The sequence below is a fragment of the Oncorhynchus keta genome, chromosome 34 (genome assembly GCF_023373465.1).
Source record: "Oncorhynchus keta strain PuntledgeMale-10-30-2019 chromosome 34, Oket_V2, whole genome shotgun sequence".
Taxonomy (NCBI): domain Eukaryota; kingdom Metazoa; phylum Chordata; class Actinopteri; order Salmoniformes; family Salmonidae; genus Oncorhynchus; species Oncorhynchus keta.
The window spans coordinates 51,235,120-51,257,943 of NC_068454.1; the positions used below are offsets into that span (position 1 = coordinate 51,235,120).

Below are 22,824 nucleotides of genomic sequence, written 5' to 3' on the forward strand. Positions count from 1 at the left end.
TTAGTGTTGGGACATCAGATCTCGTTGAAAAGAAATAAGGACTGTCATATATATTTTGTTTGTTTACATTTACTGTAGCAGATGTTCAAAAGTGTTGTGAAGAAGAGAACACTGATGTGGTTTACTTGTTTAAGCTTATGTTTTTTCTTACATGGGGGATTGAAATTAATGGGGGTGAAGTGTTAAATTGTGGACGCTATATGAATAATTACATTGAATATGAATTGTACTTACCTGCAGTACAGTATGATTGCTATTCATGTGTGCATGGTTATTATTGGCATTGACCGTGACCTTTCCCCTTGGATGATGTCATTACCCCGAGTCGGATCTGTACAAACTCTACCACATGTGGGCTGTATCATTTGGCTGTGTTTGTACCGTTTGTACATTTAAATTATATAGATAGATATCTCTCTATCTTCTGGTTAGTCTTTGTGGGGCAGCTGATAAAGTGGAGCCAACACTGTTGACAGTTCAGGGAGGAACTTACCATAGTAGTTCACCATGCCCAGGAACGACCTGAGCTCAGACAAGTTCTTGGGGTTTGGAGTATCCTTGATTACCCTGACTTTGTCCTCCATAGGACACAGACCCTGCGGCTGTGATCTTGTGACCTAGGTACAGTGCCTTGCCAAAGTATTCGGCCCCCTTGAACTTTGTGACCTTTTGCCACATTTCAGGCTTCAAACATAAATATATAAAACTGTATTTTTTTGTTAAGAATCAACAACAATTGGGACACAATCATGAAGTGGAACGACATTTATTGGATATTTCAAACTTTTTTAACAAATCAAAAACGGAAAAATTGGGCGTGCAAAATTATTCAGCCCCCTTAAGTTAATACTTTGTAGCGCCACCTTTTGCTGTGATTACAGCTGTAAGTCGCTTGGGGTATGTCTCTACCAGTTTTGCACATCGAGAGACTGACATTTTTTCCCATTCCTCCTTGCAAAACAGCTCGAGCTCAGTGAGGTTGGATGGAGAGCATTTGTGAACAGCAGTTTTCAGTTCTTTCCACAGATTCTCGATTGGATTCAGGTCTGAACTTTGACTTGGCCATTTTAACACCTGGATATGTTTATTTTTGAACCATTCCATTGTAGATTTTGCTTTATGTTTTGGATCATTGTCTTGTTGGAAGACAAATCTCCGTCTCTGTCTCAGGTCTTTTGCAGACTCCATCAGGTTTTCTTCCAGAATGGTCCTGTATTTGGCTCCATCCATCTTCCCATAAGTTTTAACCATCTTCCCTGTCCCTGCTGAAGAAAAGCAGGCCCAAACCATGATGCTGCCACCACCATGTTTGACAGTGGGGATGGTGTGTTCAGGGTGATGAGCTGTGTTGCTTTTACGCCAAACATAACTTTTTGCATTGTTCTTCTTGCCACTCTTCCATAAAGGCCAGATTTGTGCAATATACGACTGATTGTTGTCCTATGGACAGAGTGTCCCACCTCAGCTGTAGATCTCTGAAGTGCATCCAGAGTGATCATGGGCCTCTTGGCTGCATCTCTGATCAGTCTTCTCCTTGTATGAGCTGAAAGTTTAGAGGGACGGCCAGGTCTTGGTAGATTTGCAGTGGTCTGATACTCCTTCCATTTCAATATTATCGCTTTCACAGTGCTCCTTGGGATGTTTAAAGCTCGGGAAATCTTTTTGTATCCAAATCCGGCTTTAAACTTCTTCACAACAGTATCTCGGACCTGCCTGGTGTGTTCCTTGTTCTTCATGATGCTCTCTGCACTTTTAACGGACCTCTGAGACTATCACAGTGCAGGTGCATTTATACGGAGACTTGATTACACACAGGTGGATTGTATTTATCATCATTAGTCATTTAGGTCAACATTGGATCATTCAGAGATCCTCACTGAACTTCTGGAGAGAGTTTGCTGCACTGAAAGTAAAGGGGCTGAATAATTTTGCACGCCCAATTTTTCAGTTTTTGATTTGTTAAAAAAGTTTGAAATATCCAATAAATGTCGTTCCACTTCATGATTGTGCCCCACTTGTTGTTGATTCTTCACAAAAAAATACAGTTTTATATCTTTATGTTTGAAGCCTGAAATGTGGCAAAAGGTCGCAGAGTTCAAGGGAGCCGAATACTTTCACAAGGCACTGTATGTCACACTCTGTGCATGGAATGAGCACTTACTACGCTTCAGGCGCAGCCCTGCCTCGGAGAATCTCTTTTAACACCTGGTCCAGATGATGGAGTTGCCACTGTAACCAGGATGTCATCCAGGTACACTGCTACATGAGGGATCCCCTGCAGCAGACTGTCCTTTGTCCTCTGGAAAATGGCTGGACGTCACTCCCCGGAAACCAAGCGGTTGTTCCAGAACAAGCCTTTGTGCGTGTTGACTGTGACATACTCTTTTGAGACCTCGTTCAGGAGGAGCTGTTGGTAGGTGTGACTCATGTCAAGCTTTGAGAACGTCCTGCTTCCTGCAAGCGTCACGAACAGGTCCTCCACCTGCAGCAGCGGGTAAGCATCCAGCCTAGAGGCCCAGTTGATGGTGAGTGTGTAGTCCCCACATATGCGCACCATGCCGTCACTTTTCAGAACGGCAGAACGGGAACGATTGGAGCTGCCCAACGGGAGAACTGAATGAGAGTAATGATGTCTATTTCCTGCAGCCGCTCCAACTCATCCTCAACTTTCTCTTTCATGGCGTAAGGCGTTGTCCTGGGATTGAAAAAGTGAGGCTTGGCCTGAGGATCCGTGAACAGCTTAACTGCAGTGTGCCCAGTTCATCTTTGAAAATCTCAGGGTAATTATGAATGACATCCTTAGTCACTTGTGAGTTTTTTCTCTCACCCCAGTTCAGTTGTATTTTAGTGAGCCAGTTATGCACTAGTAAACTAGGCCCTCTGCCTAGTTTACATTCACCACCAGGAGCCGTGCTCTCGCTTCCTGATTGTTGTATGCAATGTCCACATCTAGAGCGCCCAGCAATGTTATGGTCTCCCCGGTGTACGTACGCAGTCTGATCCCTGCCGGTGTGAGGGCTGAAGCCGGTGTGAGGGCTGAAGCCTGTTTTGAGCCCCATAGTTCTCTGTAGGTCTCCTCACTGAAACCAGAGGCAGAGGCCACTGTGTCAACCTCCGTCCTCATCTGCTTTCCATCTACCTCCACTGTAGCATAGACAGGCTCTGCGCACAGCTCACTCACATTAAACATGTTGTAGGACCAATGCTCTCTGTGCTCTCTAAGTGATGCGCTGCTGACTGCAGCTTCTTAGTTGTGAACTTGCCCTGCCCAGTCTGCCCACCCTCTGGCTTGCTCCTAGGACCCCTGCATTTTTTTGCTAAATGTCCCCTTTTGTTGCAATTGTGACAGAGTATCCTTGAACTTAGATGGTTTGCATAATGTGTTCCCCCTCATCCGAAACATTCCACTGCTTTTCCCGTTTTTCCTGCCACCTGATGCACTGCACAACTTCCACTTTCGGCCTTTTGAATATTTTTAGCATTACTAGCGGCCATCTCCATCCCTTGAGATAGTTCCAATAATCTCTTGAAAGTCAGTGTGGCTTCCCCCAGCAAACGGTACTGTCTGCTGTCCTCATTAATGCCACAGACTAATCTGTCACAGAGCACGTCCTCTAACATAGCCCCAAACTCACAATGTTCAGAGAGTTAACATTATTCAGTTTACAAACTGACCTGTTTTCCAAAAATGGCAGTTGAACTTGAACCTATTTGTAAGTCGCTCTGGATAAGAGCGTCTGCTAAATGACTTAAATGTAAATGTAAACCTATGGACAATCACTGAAGGCTTTGGATTGGGGTGAGTTTTAACGAGAGCCACAAAAGGAATTTCTCCCGGTCTCCGTGGTGTAGCCAAATTCCTCATTAGCTTGTAGGTTTTAGCCCCACACACACTCAAGAGAATAAAGCGCCGTTTAGCCTCATCTGTAATTCCATTTACAAAGAAAAGTGTTCCAACCTTTCCACATATTTTTCCCAGTCCTCGTTCTATTCCACAAACTCAGTGATAGTCCCAAACATTGCCATAACGAGAAATTGTCCTTGATTGTCACCATCGGTGTTTCCCTCCAGCGATGGCTGCTCTCCGTCACTCATTAGCTACGTAGCTAGCTAGCTGACTCCCTCCACTGTTTCTTAGCTAGCTAGCACATTGATACATGCTGATACATGCTGATCAAGATTTATCCTCATCACCAAAAAGATGTAGTAACTTGACAAGGAATGCCTACACAAATTTCAATATTACTTTCAACCTAAGAAATAAAATGTGTACAGCCATGTACAAACGGCACAAATACAGATAAACGATTACAGCCCACTCAACATGTGGCATTGTACAGATCCGACTCGGGGTGGTGACATCATCCAAGGGAAAAGGTCACAGTCAATGCCCATAATATCCATGCACACATGAATAGCAATCATACTATACTGCAGGTAAGTACAATACATATTCAATTTTTTATTTCCACAATATAATATATACATATAAACACAACATGAAACAATTTCAAAGCCTTTACTGAGTTCATATATGGAAATCAGTCAATTGCAATAAATTCATTGGGCCCTAATCTATGGATTTCACATGACTGGGAATACAGATATGCATCTGTTGGTCAGAGCTACCTTAAAAAAAATGTAGGGCCATGGATCAGAAAACCAGTCAGTATCTTGTGTGACGACCATTTGCCTGTTGCAATGCAACACATCTCTTTCGCATAGAGTTGATCAGGCTGTTGATTGTGGCCTGGGGAATGTTGTCCCACTCCTCTTCAATGGCTGTACAAAGTTACTGGTTATTGGCAGGAACTGGAAGAGGCTGTCCTACACGTCAATCCCGAGCATCCCAAACATGCTCAATGGGAAGACATGTCTAGTGAGTATGCAGGCCATGGAAGAACTGGAACATTTTCAGCTTCCAGGAATTCTGTACAGATCCTTGCGAAATGGAGCCATACAATAATAATGCTGAAACATTAAGTGATGGGGTGGATGAATGGCACGACAAATGGGCCTCAGGATCTTGTCACGGTATCTCTGAGCATTCAAATTGTGATCGATAAAATACAAGTGTGTTTATTTTCCATAACCCAACCACCTCCATCGGGCACACACTGCCATCTTCCCGGGACAGTTGAAACCAGGCTTCATCCGTGAAGAGGACACTTCTCCAGCATACCAGTGGCCATCGAAGGTGAGCATTTGCCCACTGAAGTCGGTTACGATGCCAAACTGCAGTCAGGTCAAGACCCTGCTGAGGACAACGAACACACAGATGACCTTCCCCGAGACAGTTTCTGACAGTTTGTGCAGAAATTCTTTGGTTGTGCAAACCCAATGTTTCATCAGATGTCCGTGTGGCTGGTCTCAGATAATCCTGCAAGTGAAGAAGCCGGATGTGAAGGTCCTTGGCTGGCGTGGTTACACATCCTCTGTGGTTGAGGCCAGTTGGACGTACCACCAAAATTCTATAAAACGATGTTGGAGGCAGCCAATAGTAGAGAAATTAACATTCAATTATCTGGAAACAGCTCGGTGGCTATTCCTGCAGTTAGCATGCCAATTGCACCCTCCCTTAAAACTTGAGACAACTGTGGCATTGTGGTGTGTGACAAAACTGCACATTTTAGAGTGGCCTTTTATTGTCCCCAGCACATGGTACACCTGTGTAATGATCATGCTGTTTAATCAGATTCTTGATATGCCACACCTGTCAGGTGGATGGATTATCTTGGCAAAGGAGAAATTCTCACTAATAGGGATGTAAACAAATTTTTGCACAACATTCGAGAGAAATACGCTTTTTGTGCGTATGGAAAATGTTTTGCCGTAATTTATTTCAGCTCATGTCAACATGTGACCAACACTAAGGAAATCAGTCAATTGAAATACGTAAATTAGGCCCTAGTCTATGGATTTTTGTCACACCCAATCTGTTTCACCTGTCTTTGTGCTTGTCTCCGCCCCCTCCAGGTGTCGCCCATCTTCCCCATTATCCCCAGTGTATTTATACCTGTGTTCTGTTTGTCTGTTGCCAGTTCTAATTGTTTCATCAAGCCTACCAGCAGGTTTCCCCATGCTCTAGTTCTCCCGGTTTTGACCATTCTGCCTGACTGCCGTTTTGGACCTTTCGGACTCTGCTCTGGATTTACTGACCTCTGCCCACCTTTGACCTGTAGTTTGCCTGCCCCCCTATTTTTTTATAAACTTTTGTTACTTTGAAACTATCTGCATCTGGATCTTCTCCTGAGCCTTGACAGATTTTACATGATTGGGAATACAGATATGCTTCTGTTGGTCACAGATAGGGCTGTTGCGACAATGACCGCAGTAAAACTCCATGTGACCGTTCAGTCACGGTAATCTCCTTTAATGCACTCTGGATATGCTTTGGTAGTACCCAACTTGCTAACTTACCGTCAGGTCCTAATGGCCTGGTACTCAGGGCACTATTTTCCCTCTAACTACTCTGAAATAAAAGTAAATGCAATTGAAAATCACAAACACTTATCATCAAAACAGTATGCCTATTCTTTTAAAACTCACATAAAGAAGTTCAACAGCAGGTTGAATCTGAGCGGAAAACATTGTTGTGGATGTTGTTTCAAAGCCTAACACCACGAAATGGACTGCACTTTCTAAGGTGATGATTAATTCAAACCACCATTTGCATATTAGAGCTTATGCAAATGTTTAAGGCCAAGCCAAGCCTGATTACCTTATGCCACGCTCCAGAATATCTATCCATGAGTCTGGGAGAGAATGTATAGCCCTAGGCGATGCTGTTGGTTCATTGATTATGCAGGGCAGCTAACAGTTAGCCTACAATCAGTGAATTTGTATTTGAATAGCCTCGTAATAAATAGGGGATTTTTTATAATTTAAATAATTTAATTGGGTGACATTACATTTATCTAAATAAATCAAATCAAATTTTATTTGTCACATACACATGGTTAGCAGATGTTAAATGCGAGTGTAGCGAAATGCTTGTATATACAGCATATCTCACATTTCCATCCACTTCTCTTTCCCATTATTCCTTTTTCGAGTACACAGACGGCCTGTCAACGGTTTAGTGAAATATGTTTTGTTGCGAAAACATGTTACTATCAATGTTCCCAAACAAATTTCACACCCAAATTAAGCACTGGGTAGCTGCAAGAACAAGGTTGGAGAGCCCATGGCATACATAGTTTGGGCAGAAAATCACCAGTCGGGAAGCGAGTATGCTCCTCAAACAGTGGTTAATGCGTGGAATAAAATAAGTGTTCTTAAATGTATTTGTCAAAGCACATGTTCCGCTATAAAACTGAAGTATCCGTTTGGGAAAGGGCGGCCTCAATTCGCTATTCGAGTGCATAGAGGACATGTCATTTTTCACCCCACCCTATTCCTGCCCATTTGATAATGGGCAATTCTAAATCAAAACTAGTTTAGCATATTAATAAAGACTAGATTAAATTGAGAATATAGTCTGATGAGTGAAAATAAGATTAATGGATGAGAGAACAACTGTGCAGAATGAGGCAAGCAACAGAGCGCAAGCTTTGTTTTGCTACTTTCTCAAATAGTGAATAGCCTATAGTCGCACCATGCAGGTCATATATGTTTGGATTTCTAAAACATTCTAAGGTGTGTCTTATTCACAACTAAAGTTGACAAATAACTAAATCTATTATATAGGAAATTATCACTTTTACGCTCAACATAGCCACAGTCGCGCCGTATTGGAAAAAACATCCTTTCCATTTTATTCAGCTAAGTTCAATCATATTCTTCTTACAATAAAATCATGTCAAATAAAATAATGGCACGGGACATAAGCATATCTTCTCAGCTAAATGAACAAGCCTACAGCATATGGCATGGAAGATAGCCAAACAACATAGGCCTACAGTAGGCCAACTCATATTCTGTTCATCTGAAATACATTTTCTTTACGTAATAATGTTTCTTTAGACCAGACTAAAATCAAAACTATGAAATAACACATATGGAACCATATAGTAACCCCCCAAAAAGTGTTTAATAAACAATTTGAGCAACACTTGCCTTGATGACAGCTTTGCACACCTGGAATGCATTTCAATTAACAGGTGTGCCTTGGTAAAAGTTACTTTGTGGAATTTCTTTCCTTCTTAATGCGTTTGAGCCAATCAGTTGTGTTGTGAAAAGGTAGGGTTGGTATACAGAAGATAGCCCGATTTGGTAAAAGACCAAGTCCATATTATGGCAAGAACAGCTCAAATAAGCAAAGAGAAACGACAGTCCATCATTACTTTAAGACATCAAGTGCAGTCGCAAAAAAACGAACTATGATGAAACTGGCTCTCGTGAGGACCGCCACAGGAAAGGAAGACCCAGAGTTACCTCTGCTGCAGAGGATACATTCATTGGAGTTAGCAGCCTCAGAAATTGCAGCCCAAATAAATGCATCACAGAGTTCAAGTGACAGACACATCTCAACATCAACTGTTCAGAGGAGACTGTGTGAATCAGGCCTTCATGGTCGAATTGCTGCAAAGACACAACTACTAAAGGACACCAATAAGAGGATGAGACTTCCGAGTAATGGATATTAGACGGGTGGAAATCTGTCCTTTTTGATCTGATGAGAACAAATTTGAGATTTTTGTTTCCAACCGTTGTGTCTTTGTGAGACGCAGAGAAGGTGAACGGATGATCTCCTCATGTGTGGTACCCACCGTGAAGCATGGAGGAGCAGGTGTGATGTGTGCGGGGGCTTTGCTGGTGACACTGTCTGTGATTTATTTCAAATTCAAGGCATGGCTACCACCGCACTCTGCAGCGATACGCAATTTGCGATTAGTGGGACTATCATTGATTTTTCAACAGGACAATGACCCAACATGCCTTCAGGTTGTGGAGGAGCTATTTGACCAAGAAGGAGAGTGATGGTGTGCTGCATCAGATGACCTGGCCTCCACAATCACCCGACCTCAACCAAATTGAGATGGTTTGGGATGAGTTGGATGGCAGAGTGAAGGAAAAGCAGCCAACAAGTGCTTAGCATATGTGGGAACGCCTTCAAGACTGTAGGAAAAGCATTCTAGGTGAAGGTGGTTGAGAAACTGCCAAGAGTGTGTAAAGCTGTCATCAAGGCAAAGTTATTTTGAAGAATCTCAAATATATATTTTTATTTGATTTGTTTAACACTTTTTTTGTTACTACATGATTCCATGTGTGTTATTTCATAGTTGTGATGTCTTCACTATTATTCTACAATGTAGAAAATAGGAAAAATAAGGAAAACCCTTGAATGAGTAGTTGTGTCCAAACTTGTGACTGGTCCTGTATATAAACTCAGCATAAAAAGAAACTTCCCTTTTTCAGGACCCTGTCTTTCAAAGATAATTCGTAAAAATCCAAATAACTTCACAGATCTTAATTGTAAAGGGTTTAAACAGGACGCATGACTTTCAACCTTCGTCTCTCCCGAGCCCGTACGGGAGTTGTAGCGATGAGACAAGATAGTAGCTACTAACAATTGGATACCACAAAATTGGGGAGAAACAGGGGGTAAAATTTAAATAAAATTAAAAATAAACTCTTAAAATTACCATTGGCATCATGGTGGTTTCCTTCCTCTCTGGCAACTGAGTTAGGGAGGACACCTGCATCTTTGTAGTGACTGGATGTATTGATACACCATCCAAAGTGTAATTAATAACTTCACCCATGCTCAAAGGGATATTTAATGTCTGTTTTCTATACCCATCTACCAATAGGTGGCCTTCTTTGCGAGGCATTGGAAAACCTCCCTGGGCTTTGGGGAAGAATCTGTGTTTGAAATTCACTGCTTGACTGAGGGACATTACAGATAATTGTATGTGTTGGGTACAGAGACGAGGCAGTCATTCAAAATCATGTTAAACACTATTATTGCACACAGAGTGAATCCATGCAATGTAAACTCAGCAAAAAAAGAAGTCCCTTTTTCAGGACCCTGTCTTTCAAAGATAATTCATTAAAATCAAAATAATTAAACATATCTTCATTATAAAGGCTTTAAATACTGTTTCCCATGCTTGTTCAATGAACCATAAACAATTAATGAACATCGTTAGGACACTAACAGCTTAGAGACGGTAGGCAATTAAGCTCACAGTTATGAAAACTCAGGACACTAAAGAGGCCTTTCCACTGACTCTGAAAAACACCAAACGATAGATGCCCAGGGTCTGAGCTCATCTGCGTTAACGTGCCTTAGGCATGTTGCAAGGAGGCATGAGGACTACAGATGTGGCCAGGGCAATAAATTGCAATATCCGTACTGTGACGGACAGCTGATCGTCCTCACAGTGGCAGACCACGTGTAACAATACCTGCATAGGATCGGTACATCGGAACATCACATCTGCGGGACAGGAACAGGATGGCAACAAAAACTGCCCAAGTTACACCAGGAACGCACAATCCCTCCATCAGTGCTCAGACTGTCTACAATAGGCTGAGAGAGGCTGGACTGAGGGCATGTAGGCCTGTTGTAGTAAGGCAGGTCCTCACCAGACATCACCAGCAACAACATCACCTACAAACCCACCGTCACTGGACCAGACAGGACTGGCAAAAAGTGCTCTTCACTGACGATCTGCGGTTTTGTCTGACCAGGGGTGATGGTCGGATTCGCGCTCATCGTCTAATGAATGAGCATTACACCGAGGCCTGTACTCTGGAGCGGGATCGATTTGGAGGTTTCCGTCATTGTCTTGGGCGGTGTGTCACAGCATCATCGGATTGAGCTTGTTGTCATTGCAGGCAATCTCAACGCTGTGTGTTACAAGGAGGACATCCTCCTCCCTCATGTGGTACACATCCTGCAGGCTCATCCTGATATGACCCTCCAGCATGACAATGCCACCAGCCATACTGCTCGTTCTATGTGTTATTTCCTGCAAGACAGGAATGTCGGTGTTCTGCCATGGCCAGAGAAGAGCCCGGATCTCAATCCCATTGAGCACGTCTGGGACCTGTTGGAACGGAGGGTGAGGGCCATTCCCCCAGAAATGTCTGGGAACTTGCATGTGGAAGAGTGTCCAGCAAGAACTGGCAAATCGGGTGGCCACACCAGATACTGACCGTTTGATTTGGACCCCCCCTTTGTTCAGGGACACATTTTTCCATTTGTGTTAGTCACATGTCTGTGGAACTTGTTCAGTTTATGTCTCAGTTGTTGAATCTTGTTATGTTCATACAAATATTTACACCTGTTGAGTTTGCTGAAAATAAACACAGTTGACAGTGAGAGGATGTTTATTTTTTTGCTGAGAATATGCATTTTTATCTCAGGTTCTTCCACTAAGGTAAATATATATATATTTATATATACATGGAAGACTTGGACAAAAGATCCCATATCAATAATTACATGGCAAAAGAATAGAACACATATTTGTGATTGACAATATTGCTTACGGTGATCAGTGCTTTCGTCACAAGAGGGCTGGCATGTCCATGATGACTTACATCCCATCAACGTGTCATGCCTCCCTTTAGTTTTGTCCTTCTTTTTGGTGCAGTCCCAGCCATCAAAGAAGCTCTGTCAAGGTGTAGGGAAGTACATGTTAATGATACTGTTACCAATACCACTCTTCCCCTATCGTGTCAAACATATTTACAATGTCTCTCTTCTAAACCATTATATCTGCAGTTGTCTGTTGTGTTTGAGTGACGTAAGGGGGAAATAGAAAATGAGTGGGTTGCAGCAATATCTGTCAAGTAGTAAGCCAATGCATACATCATGACGCTGTAGTTCTTTTCAAAGACCATTCAAAAGCATCACAGATGCTACCTGTTCACATTAACTGATAATACCTGTTCACATTAACTGATAATGCAGAACGTGTGGAAGAGCCTTTGCTACAGGGAGGGGTTGAGGGCCCTTGGAGTGTGGTGTCAGGAAAACAACCTCACACTCAATGTCATCAAACCAAAGGAGATGATCGTGGACTTCAGGAAAGAGCAGAGGGAGCACCCCCCTATCCACATCGATGGGCCAGTGGTGCAGAAGGTGGAACGTTTTAAGTTCCTTGGCGTACACATCACTGACAGACTGAAATGGTCCACTCACACAGACAGCATGGTGAAGAAGGCGCAACAGCGCCTTTTCAACCTCCAGAGGCTGAAGAAATTTGGCTTGTCATCAAAAACTTTTACAGATGCACAATCGAGAGCATCCTGTCGGGGTGTATCACCGCCTGGTACAGCAACTGCTCTGCCCACAACCGCAAAGCTCTCCAGAGTGTAGTGCTGTCTGCACAACGCATCACCGGGGGCAAACTACCTGCCCTCCAAGACACCTTCACCACCCGATGTCACAGGAAGGCCAAAAATATAATCAAGATCAACATCCACCCGAGCCACTGCCTATTCACTCCGCTATCATCCAGAAGGAGAGGTGCATCAAAGCCAGGACCGAGAGACTGAAAAACAGATTCCATCTCAAGGCCATCAGACTGTTAAACAGCCATCACTAACATTGAGTGCCTGCCACCAACATACTGACTCAAATCTCTAGCCACTTTAATAATAAATAATTGGATGTAATAAATGTATCACTGGTCACTTTAAACAGCGCCACTTGATATAATGTTTACATACTCCACATTACTCATATGTATATATTTGTACTCTATACCATCTACTGCATCCTGCCTATGCCGTTCGGCCAACGCTCATCCATATATTTATGTACATATTCTTATTCATTCCTTTACACTTGTGTGTATAAGGTAGTTGTTGTGAAATTGTTAGATTACTTGTTAGATATTACTGCATGGTTGGAACTAGAAGCACAAGCATTTCACTACACTCGCATTAACATCTGCTAACCATATGCATGTGACCAGCAACATTTGATTTGATTTTCTCTGTGTGTGAACATGAAGCTCTCTAGTGAATCCCATACATCCTGGCCATGCACAACTCTGTTCCAACAAGTTCCTCTCATCAACATGCTTCACTACCGCCATCCCATGACAGTCCTGACTCAAGGACAACCCCAGCAGTGGGATCCAGCTCTATTATGCTCTCATCAGCCAAACTACTCCTCTCCCCTAGTATGTGGGGCCAAGTCCCCCCCCCCCGCCCACACACACCTGTGGTTGTTCAGGCACCAGAGGGGACTGTGGGTGAATCCAAGCCTGCATGCTGAGCAGGGGATAACAACCCCACTGCTCCCCACAGAGAGAGAGTAACCACCCAAACCCTGTCTAGGGGGGTTGCAGGGATGGGGTTAATTGGTTCTGAGGATCACACAAAAAATTAAGAGAAAACTCGGATGAAAGACAAAGACGAGACACAGTGAAGAACAGTCTGAGCCGTTACATAACTGTCTCATGAATACTTTTGCTGCAGTGGTTTCAAATTATCTTATTATCTATTGTCTTTTTTTCTCCCCCAGTGCAATATTACTATGTCAACCATCCCACCGGTGTTGACTACGTTCCTTTTTCCTAATCATAATGACAGTATAAGTCAGCATCCTGAAGACACAATTGAAAAACTGGCTAAATCCTTGGCTGTGATCTGTGAAAACAGCTCTTGTTGTGTTTACTTCATTCCACACACAAACCTTCTCTACTGTATCTAGACATACAATAAATCGATCGATTATGCCTTTCAAGCTTTGCCTCGAGGTGATGCCCTGTACAGCATAGTGAATGCCTCAGTTCTCTATATCTTAGTGTTTACCTGCAAGTAACTGCAGTGGGAATACAGGTCCACCCACAGCTCAGACATGCCAGTCCCTTCCAACGCACTGCAGAGAGCTGATCAATATCTCTGAATGTCCTACATTGGCATTCCACTGGGAAATAAAGCCTAGGCGGTCAGGAGAGCACAATAGTCCTCATTGTTTTCAATTGTAATGGAGAGAGACATAGATAAAGAAAATACAGGCAGCTGAATATAGATTTTTGTTGTGGAGAGTTTTGCCTGTGGGGGACAGTTTAATGAGTCTACAAGCAGAGTTCCAGAACCAGAAGGGCAAGCATGTAGCCAGGGAGAAATTGGGGAGTGAGATCTTTTCCTTGACATGTGACAGGGAAACCACAGGCAACAGACAGGGATGTAGCTCACCCCAGAGTCTGCTCTTGACTAGAGAAGTACCGCACCGGGGACAAATGTTTCAGGGCTGTTTGCCCTCTAAAATGTGGCCTTGACGCATCCAGAGAGCCATGGAAATCAGCCGTTACAGAGGTACTGGAATAATAAGTGGGTTCAGTTCTGCTTCTCTCCCAAAACAAAAACATTTCCCTCTCTACCTACGATAAAGTACAGACTCAATTCCACAGTCTGAATGTCGAAAGATTTTATTTTATTTATTTAACTAGGCAAGTCAGTTAAGAACAAATTCTTATTTCCAATAACGGCCTACCCAGGCCAAACTCCCCTATCCAGGACGATGCTGAGCCAATTGTGCACCGCTTTATGGGAGTCCCGATCACGGCTGGTTGTGATCAAAACAGGATGTAATAAATGTATCACTGGATCAAAACAGGGTCTGTAGTGGTGCCTCTAGCACTGTGATGCAGTGCCTTAGACTGCTACGCCACTTGGGAGCCCTCAGGAGATAAGTGAACCAAGCGAGACTCTCCTTAACACACACTCCCTGATGCATAAAGAAGTTTGGAACAGAGCCTATAAGTCCCCCAAGGCTTCTCTCCTTAATTGTAGGCAATGATTTCACAAAATGTCTCCCTCGTTGTGCCGTGCACCACTTAAGAACACTTTCAACTTGGTGGCATCCTATACATCACACCACAGCCACTTAGCAGTGGTGAAGCCCAAAAGCATCTATTTAGAATTGTCCTCCAACCAGAGTACAGAGGATCTTCTTTTATCATTGTGGTACTGGAGAACAGCCAGAGGTTGGGAGCCACCAAGCCCCCGATACTGAGGCAATTGGCGGTCACTGGGCTGGGGAACAAAGGGCCTCCTGGTCTGGAGAACACCTGGGGATTAGGGGGCTTCATCAGCTACACTGCTACAGCAACTCTGACAGAGGGGCTATGTGAGCTCCAGACAATGACAATTTAATAGTCTCACAGTCAACTTGGTCCAAGAAGTTTATTTTAACCCTGATCATGCATTTCTGCAGTCTGTAAGAACTGGGATGTGAGTGATAACTTCACACAATCTGACTACTAACTGGATAATCTGTCTACAATTTTGACTTGTAAATTATGAAAATTTCTACATTTTAAACCCCTAAACAGTGTATGATGACATGACTACAAACTTCTATTTTCTCACACCTTCCCCAGCAATACACCCTTATACCATCCAAACGCACATCAGCCACAACCATGCACATCAGCCACAACCCATACTGCCTACCTCATACTCCTGTTTGAAGCCGTAGCCCTCTGCAGTTTTCATCTGGTTGATGTGTTGGAGAAGGTCGGCCACGCGCACAGCAGGGTGGAGCTGACCAGTGTGGTAGGGTGAGCCCTTACGCCCACACTGGTGTCGCGGCGAACCCCCCAGAAGACTACTGGACTCGTTCACTGAGCTACGCTGCTCACCTGTGAGAGGAGGACAAAGGAAGGGGGCACCGTTAGGCATAGGGATACACACAAAAGGTGGTATAGCCTGTTTTAGAGAGATGTAATGATCGAATATTGTAAGAGCTTTCATTGTCTGCTTATGTGCCCCCGTTATTTGTCCTACGGTTCTGACTTGATGTACAGGGAGAATACTGTAAGAACGGCTCATGACCTGAATTATGTCGCTCTGTCAATTTAAAAAAAATGCTGAACAAATAGGCGGCATATTAAGCTACATCCGTTTCAGCTTGCTCATGTCCTAATCCAAATGACAGCATGCCTCTTAACGACTTATCGTCATATATGCCATTGCCATAATTTGTACATCTGCATTATTATATTGCTTATATAGGTCTCTCAAATTAGCATCTTATTAATAATTTTAGGCAATGTTAATTGCTTTTTACATTGTGTATTATAATTAGCTAGGTTGATTTTCTACACGAGGACCCAACAACAATATATTATAGTATCCCCTCCTTGACAGTCTCTTTTGTTCAACAAAAAGTTCAGTAATAGACCAATGTAATTCCAGTTCATATTGCGAGGATTATTTTGTTTGCACAATGCGCTGTCAGTGAGTCTGTATATTGTCTATAAAAGTGGATCCTCATGATTGAATTGTCCTTCCTTTTTAGACCACATAAGCCTATTAAAACACTTCAAATGGTAGACTAACAGCTGAGTCTGGGTCTCTCTCTCTCTGTGGTGACTTAAAGAAGAGTAAAGTTAAGGCCTCAACATCTTGCGGAATTTATCTGAACTAACATCTGAATTTCTGTCGCTGTCCATTTCAAAATTGCTGAATGACTCGGCCTACCTCATCGCAGCTCGTTTTGCTTGCACATGCTTATACATAGAGCTAAGCGTTAATTATATAAGAGCAAACATTGTGAATTTACTGAACATAAATGTAATAATGTTTGAGTGTTGTTCCAAAGGGAAAACTAATGTCGACATTCATTATTATTGAAAGAGAATGTGGTTCTTATCCAGTTACACAAATCAACAAGGAGTCAATAGAAACCATATTTATTTAATCAAGTCAGCCATAAGCTCCACTCTCGGGACAGCTTTAAGTGGACCCTAAACTTCTGTGGGCACCGTTTGTCAGTTATAGTGCATTAACTGCATTTAATGCGTTGTTTAGAGAAAAGAATGGGTTGTTTGACATGCTAAAATCGCCACTGCATAGGCTATAGGTATATAGAAAAATGAATGTGTCAGATTGGACCCAGCTATTGTATGTATTATTTAAGTTGCTGACAGTAAAGTGAGATTAGTTTGTTATATAGGTTTGTTTGGGTAGTAATATTTGATTGAGATGACACCATCCAGTCTCTCTTTGATTAACTATTAAGTACATCAGGGCCCAGTTGTATAAAACATCTTAAGTGTTTCCCTTATTAAGGAATAATTTTCCATTACCTAATGGAATTGTTTAAGGGTGTTGCATAGAGCCCCTCAAATATTTCCTTAGTTTGAAGGCATGTATGGCAGAAAGAGTATCTGGTTACCATGGAGACGGCCAGATTCACTGACCAAACTCAAAGAGATTGCTTTCATTTTGTGAGATAGCAAAATAAAACTTCTACAAATCAAGACAGGATAACCAAATTGCTTCAGAATGTAATAAACTACATTTCTTGTAGTTACTTTTTTCTCAACTTGTTTATATTACTTTCTAGTATGTCAAGCTAGCTTGCAGAGTAGCTATGTCCTCTGGGTCAATTATGGGGATTTTTAATTAATTTTTAAAATGTTTTTATTCTTTATATGGTAAGTTCACTCTTACAATCATCCCAGTTTTTTTAACACCAACTATCAAAGTATTTTATGCAATTTAACCCTCAATTTCACTGTTTCACCCTTGTCCCTGACCCAAAATGTTGAGTTTCTACTATGTTTTTATATGAGAAAACATTAATAACTGCACATTATATAATGTTATCTACTAGAGAAAGAGTCAATTAAATCAAATCTATATCAATATTTATTGTGAGTATGTCCTTTATATTATTATTTACACAACATACCTGTCCTTTGGTAGTGGTGTCATTTCCACCAATGAGGGCAAATTCCTCAATAAAGTTTTGTCAATAGAATGTTAACTTAGTTAACATGAAAGTCATTTCCATCTCAAACGTAACAGTGGTGGAAATGACAGAACGTGGCAAAAATTACAAACATCTATTATGTTATTACTTTTGATTTATTTAATCATGGTTTAAATCAATTGAATCTAGAAAATGCTCCAAGGTGTTGAAAAAACTTAAGTAGTATTGTTCTTTGCTTTTAAAAGATGCCACATAAAACAGCAGAGGTCACAGACATAGAAACAAAATCAAAATAAATATCCTATACGATACCAGGAACATCTGCAAATAGACAGGGAGAGATACTGGAAGAAAAAAGAAAAAGGGAGTGAAATCTATCTCTGAGTTTACAAAGAGAAAACAAAGAAGCAAGGGAAGGAAATGGAAATGCAACCAACGGAATAGAAGACATATTTGAAAGAGAACAGTTGCAATGACCTACCTATCAGGCAACACACCACCTCAGTCACCAGATGACTTGCAGCCAGAGCATGAGGACAACATACCTGCCTCTAACTTACCTGCCTCTAACTTACCTACCCCTAACTTACCTGCCCCTGATTCCCCTTCCTCATCATTTGCAACAGGAATGAGAAGTCGGTTACTTGTTGGAAGGAAAAGGTTTGGAAGAGGTCGCTCGAAAACAGATCTTTGCATGACAAATGTCAAACTTGATAAAACTTTACGGAAAGCTGAGAAATACAAAATAAAGTATGATCAACTGATGAAGAAAATGGAGAGACAAGATTCCCCAAAGACAAAACTGGAAATGAAGGGAACTCCGAAGGATTTTATAGTTTCAAAATGCCATCATTACAGAGTTAAAGCAAAAGTATCAAAAAATGTTTGCAGTGCCAAGGACAAACAAATGGCTTCAAAAATGCTCAGAGGCAACATCCTGAGAAAGTATGGCCTGGTCAAAGGGCAAATGAAAACAGGCCAACAATTCTTCAATACTCCAGGAAAAAAAGTGTAACATAATTACAAAGCCACAGAAGGAAAAATCACTAGATTCTATGAACATGATGACAACAGTAGAACAACAACAGAGAAAAAGGACACACTAATGAGGAACAAGAAGAAAATCAGTAGTGCTTTTTGAATGGCACAATTCAGAACATTTATCAGAATTTTAAGAGGGAATATTCAGAGATGAAAATGTCCTGTGAATTCTGCAGAAGACATCCTTTTGGCGTTGTCAAGCCAACAGTCCAGGATAGGGACACATGCCTCTGCAAAACCCATGCCAACATCCAGCTCATGGCGGTAAAACTACAGCATCACAAAGGGTTTAGCTGCAGCAACATCAATAACCTTACTGAGTCTTTGTGCTGTGAGAACCTGAAGAAAGAGTGCATGTACAGAGTGCTCCCTTTGCCAAGCAAAATAGTCAACATATGCTGGTGAGCAGACATGGTGGTTTGAGTTGAAAAACAAAGCTGAAGAGAGAGAAGGAAAAACCAAGAGGGAAACTTGGAGAAGTTCACAGTACATTTGACAGTAAAAGAAAAGGTGTGTGGAACACTGCAGATTCTACTGGAGGACTTCTCCAAAGGATTGAAAGAGAAGTTGGGGGAAATACATGTACACCATTCAACAGCAATACTCCAGCAAACAGAGAATTAAAAGAGAACCTCCAGAATGAGGAGATCATCGTGCATATTGACTTTGCAAAGATCTACCTGTATAATTACACTAGTGAAATACAGGCAGTTCACTTTGGTGTATCACACAAGCAGGTGAACCTCCAGACCCGTGTTGGACATACCACAAATTATACAGTTTCCCTTGGCTCATTGAGCTCTTCTATGCGAATGACCCCCCTGCAATCTGGGCCCATATCTCAAAAACACTGGCCTACTTCTTTGAGCCCTGCCCATCAGCTACTTTTGGAAACATACTTTGTCTTAAATTAATTAAAAGATTAACAATGGTTGTTGTTCAAACTGTTTGTAATAAAATATTGTTTTCACATACTTAATTTTTTTTTTTACATAGATGTAATTTCCACCACACCCATATTTTTGGGGTAAATTAGTATATTATTTATAATTGACATTGATTGATTTGTTTTAGATAGGGAAATCATATGGTCGTTATCATAATCTCTCAAAAAGATTGGGTGGAAATCTCTCATTTTTTTCAGTTTATACATTCAGGCATTGTGTTGAATTATTAATATTAGAAAAACTAATAATCACTTAAAATATTATTCAATACAAATTAATGTACAAATGTGTTATAAATTAGTTTTAAGGTATTTCATTTTCAACTAAAATTGGCATGATGGAAATTACATTTGTCTATGGCTGTCTGAGAAAAATGACAGAAATATATACACTTGCTCAAACAAATAAAGGGAACACTAAAATAACACATCATAGATCTGAATGAATGAAATATTCTTATTAAAACCTTTTTTCTTTACATAGTTGAATGTGCTGACAACAAAATCACACAAAAATTATCAATGGAAATCAAATTTATCAACCCATGGAGGTCTGGATTTGGAGTCACACTCAAAATTAAAGTGGAAAACCACACTACAGGCTGATCCAACTTTGATGTCATGTCCTTAAAACAAGTTGGTGGAGGATGGAGCGAGACATGATGTCCCAGATGTGCTCAATTGGATTCAGGTCTGGGGAACGGGCGGGCCAGTCCATAGCATCAATGCCTTCCTCTTGCAGGAACTGCTGACACACTCCAGCCACATGAGGTCTAGCATTGTCTTGCATTAGGAGGAACCCAGGGCCAACCGCACCAGCATATGGTCTCACAAGGGGTCTGAGGATCTCATCTCGGTACCTAATGGCAGTCAGGCTACCTCTGGCGAACACATGGAGGGCTGTGCGGCCCCCCAAAGAAATGCCACCCCACACCATGACTGACCCACCGCCAAATCAGTCATGCTGGAGTATGTTACAGGCAGCAGAACGTTCTCCACGGTGTCTCCAGACTCTGTCACGTCTGTCACATGTGCTCAGTGTGAACCTGCTTTCATCTGTGAAGAGCACAGGGCGCCAGTGGCGAATTTGCCAATCTTAGTGTTCTCTGGCAAATGCCAAACGTCCTGCACGGTGTTGGGCTGTAAGCACAACCCCCACCTGTGGACGTCGGGCCCTCATAGAGTCTGTTTCTGACCGTTTGAGGAGACACATACACATTTGTGGCCTGCTGGAGGTCATTTTGCAGGGCTCTGGCAGTGCTCCTCCTGCTCCTCCTTGCACAAAAGCGGAGGTAGCGGTACTGCTGCTGGGTTTTTGCCCTTCCACGGCCTCCTCCACATCTCCTGATGTACTGGCCTGTCTCCTGGTAGCGCCTCCATGCTCTGGACACTACGCTGACAGACACAGCAAACCTTCATGCCACAGTTCGCATTGATGTGCCATCCTGGATGAGCTGCACTACCTGAGCCACTTGTGTGGGTTGTAGACTCCGTCTCATGCTACCACTAGAGTGAAAGCGCCGCCAGCATTCAAAAGTGACCAAAACATCAGCCAGGAAGCATAGGAACTGAGAAGTGGTCTATGGTCACCACCCACAGAACCACTCCTTTATTGGGGGTGTCTTGCTAATTGCCTATAATTTCCACCTGTTGTCTATTCCATTTGCACAACAGCATGTGAAATGTATTGTCAATCAGTGTTGCTTCCTAAGTGGACAGTTTAAGTGTTCCCTTTATTTTTTTGAGCAGTGTACATTCCTGAATACTACGATCACAGCCATTATCAGATATTATGAAACCTTGAACAAAGACTTGGTTTTGGTTTTTATTTGGATTGTGTTATAGTGTCATACATTATTTTACATTTTTACAAACTTCAAAGTGTTTTCTATCCAATGGTACCAATTATATGCATATACTGGCTTCTGGGCCTGAGTAACAGGCAGTTTACTTTGGGCACATCAGTCAGACAGGAAGTGGAGAAAAATAGACCCTTGCCTGAAGAAGAAACATAAATAAATAATTTGAAATTAAATGTATTTACAAATTAGTAACAATGTCTCACCCCATGTTCAAGAACAGCATTTTTCCTCTAGGGTCCTTCTGTGGCTCAGTTGGTAGAGCATGGCGCTTGTAACGCCAGGGTAGTGGGTTCGATTCCCGGGACCACCCATACGTAGAATGTATGCACACATGACTGTAAGTCGCTTTGGATAAAAGCGTCAGCTAAATGGCATATATTATTATATTATTATCCTCGCTCATTTTACGTTATTTGATAACAAAATCTCCAAAATATAATTTTTTGAACAAAGCAATTATTATTATTATTATGTAAAAGCCCATTGGATATTCTCACAGATACATTATTAACCCTGCTTTTAGCAGGACAATATATGTTGGTCATAGCTCCTGAGTGGTGTACAGTGGGATTGCCTTGCAGTTCTTCTGCAGTTCTCCAGCTGTATCCACTGAAAGTGCGTGAGGTTCAAGGCACGAGGGCAGGGGGCACGGCATAGGTTGCAGACTTAGCCCGTGGAGGAGGGAGGGGGATGGACCCCCACCCCACCACACTCGGTAGCACAAAGCAACACTTTAAGGGGCATTGCGCTAATAATGGCGCAGACTAGAGAAACGTTCCCGCTGTTCTAGCAGGTAGCTGGACAATAGACTTGCCTAGATGGAGGGTAGGGGGAGTATTCTATTGAAATAAATATTTTGGCCTTTACAAATATTATTTAGGCCTTTATTCAGATTAAAAATCAAATAAAAAATTGAGCGATTGTAAACGAAATAACCTCCAAATTATCAAGTTGATGGCACAGTCATGTAGCCGACACGTACATAAAGCTGAGTGACTCACTCATTCATGGCTTTAGGTCAAAATAAATAACGTACCAACATTCTTTCTGATAGTCTTAAATAAATAAATGTTTTGGTTATCCTGACCTGGACACCCATTATGGGCTATTAGCAGGACAATATACCTTTACCAACACCTCTCTGTACTTTGATACTTTGTGGATGGGGCGTCCCCAATGGCGCAGCTGTCTAAGTCACTGCATCGCAATGCAAAATGAGCTGCTACAGAGACCTGTGCCGGCTGCCACCTGGAGACCCATGAGGTGGCTTTTGGTTTTAATTTAGAAACCTCCAATCCTCAAAATGTAATTATTGGCAGAGAGTCACATCATATTTTTTAAAG

At 42.1% G+C, this 22,824-nt stretch overlaps 1 protein-coding gene across 9 annotated transcripts in view; it reads right to left on the reverse strand.

Moving 5' to 3' along the window:
• The window catches only part of ptprub (protein tyrosine phosphatase receptor type Ub), a 342,049-nt gene that overhangs the window by 52,573 nt on the left and 266,652 nt on the right, over positions 1-22,824 (reverse strand). For 5 of the 9 annotated variants that reach the window (XM_052494008.1, XM_052494010.1, XM_052494009.1 and 2 more), the window contains 2 exons: positions 15,367-15,554; positions 11,494-11,566 (listed from right to left, as the gene is read on the reverse strand). In XM_052494008.1, the coding sequence (XP_052349968.1) occupies positions 11,494-11,566; positions 15,367-15,554 (261 nt within the window). Of the gene's footprint in view, positions 1-11,442; positions 11,567-15,366; positions 15,555-22,824 lie in introns of all 9 variants that reach the window. The other 4 variants (XM_052494003.1, XM_052494005.1, XM_052494004.1 and 1 more) reach the window with 1 other exon arrangement.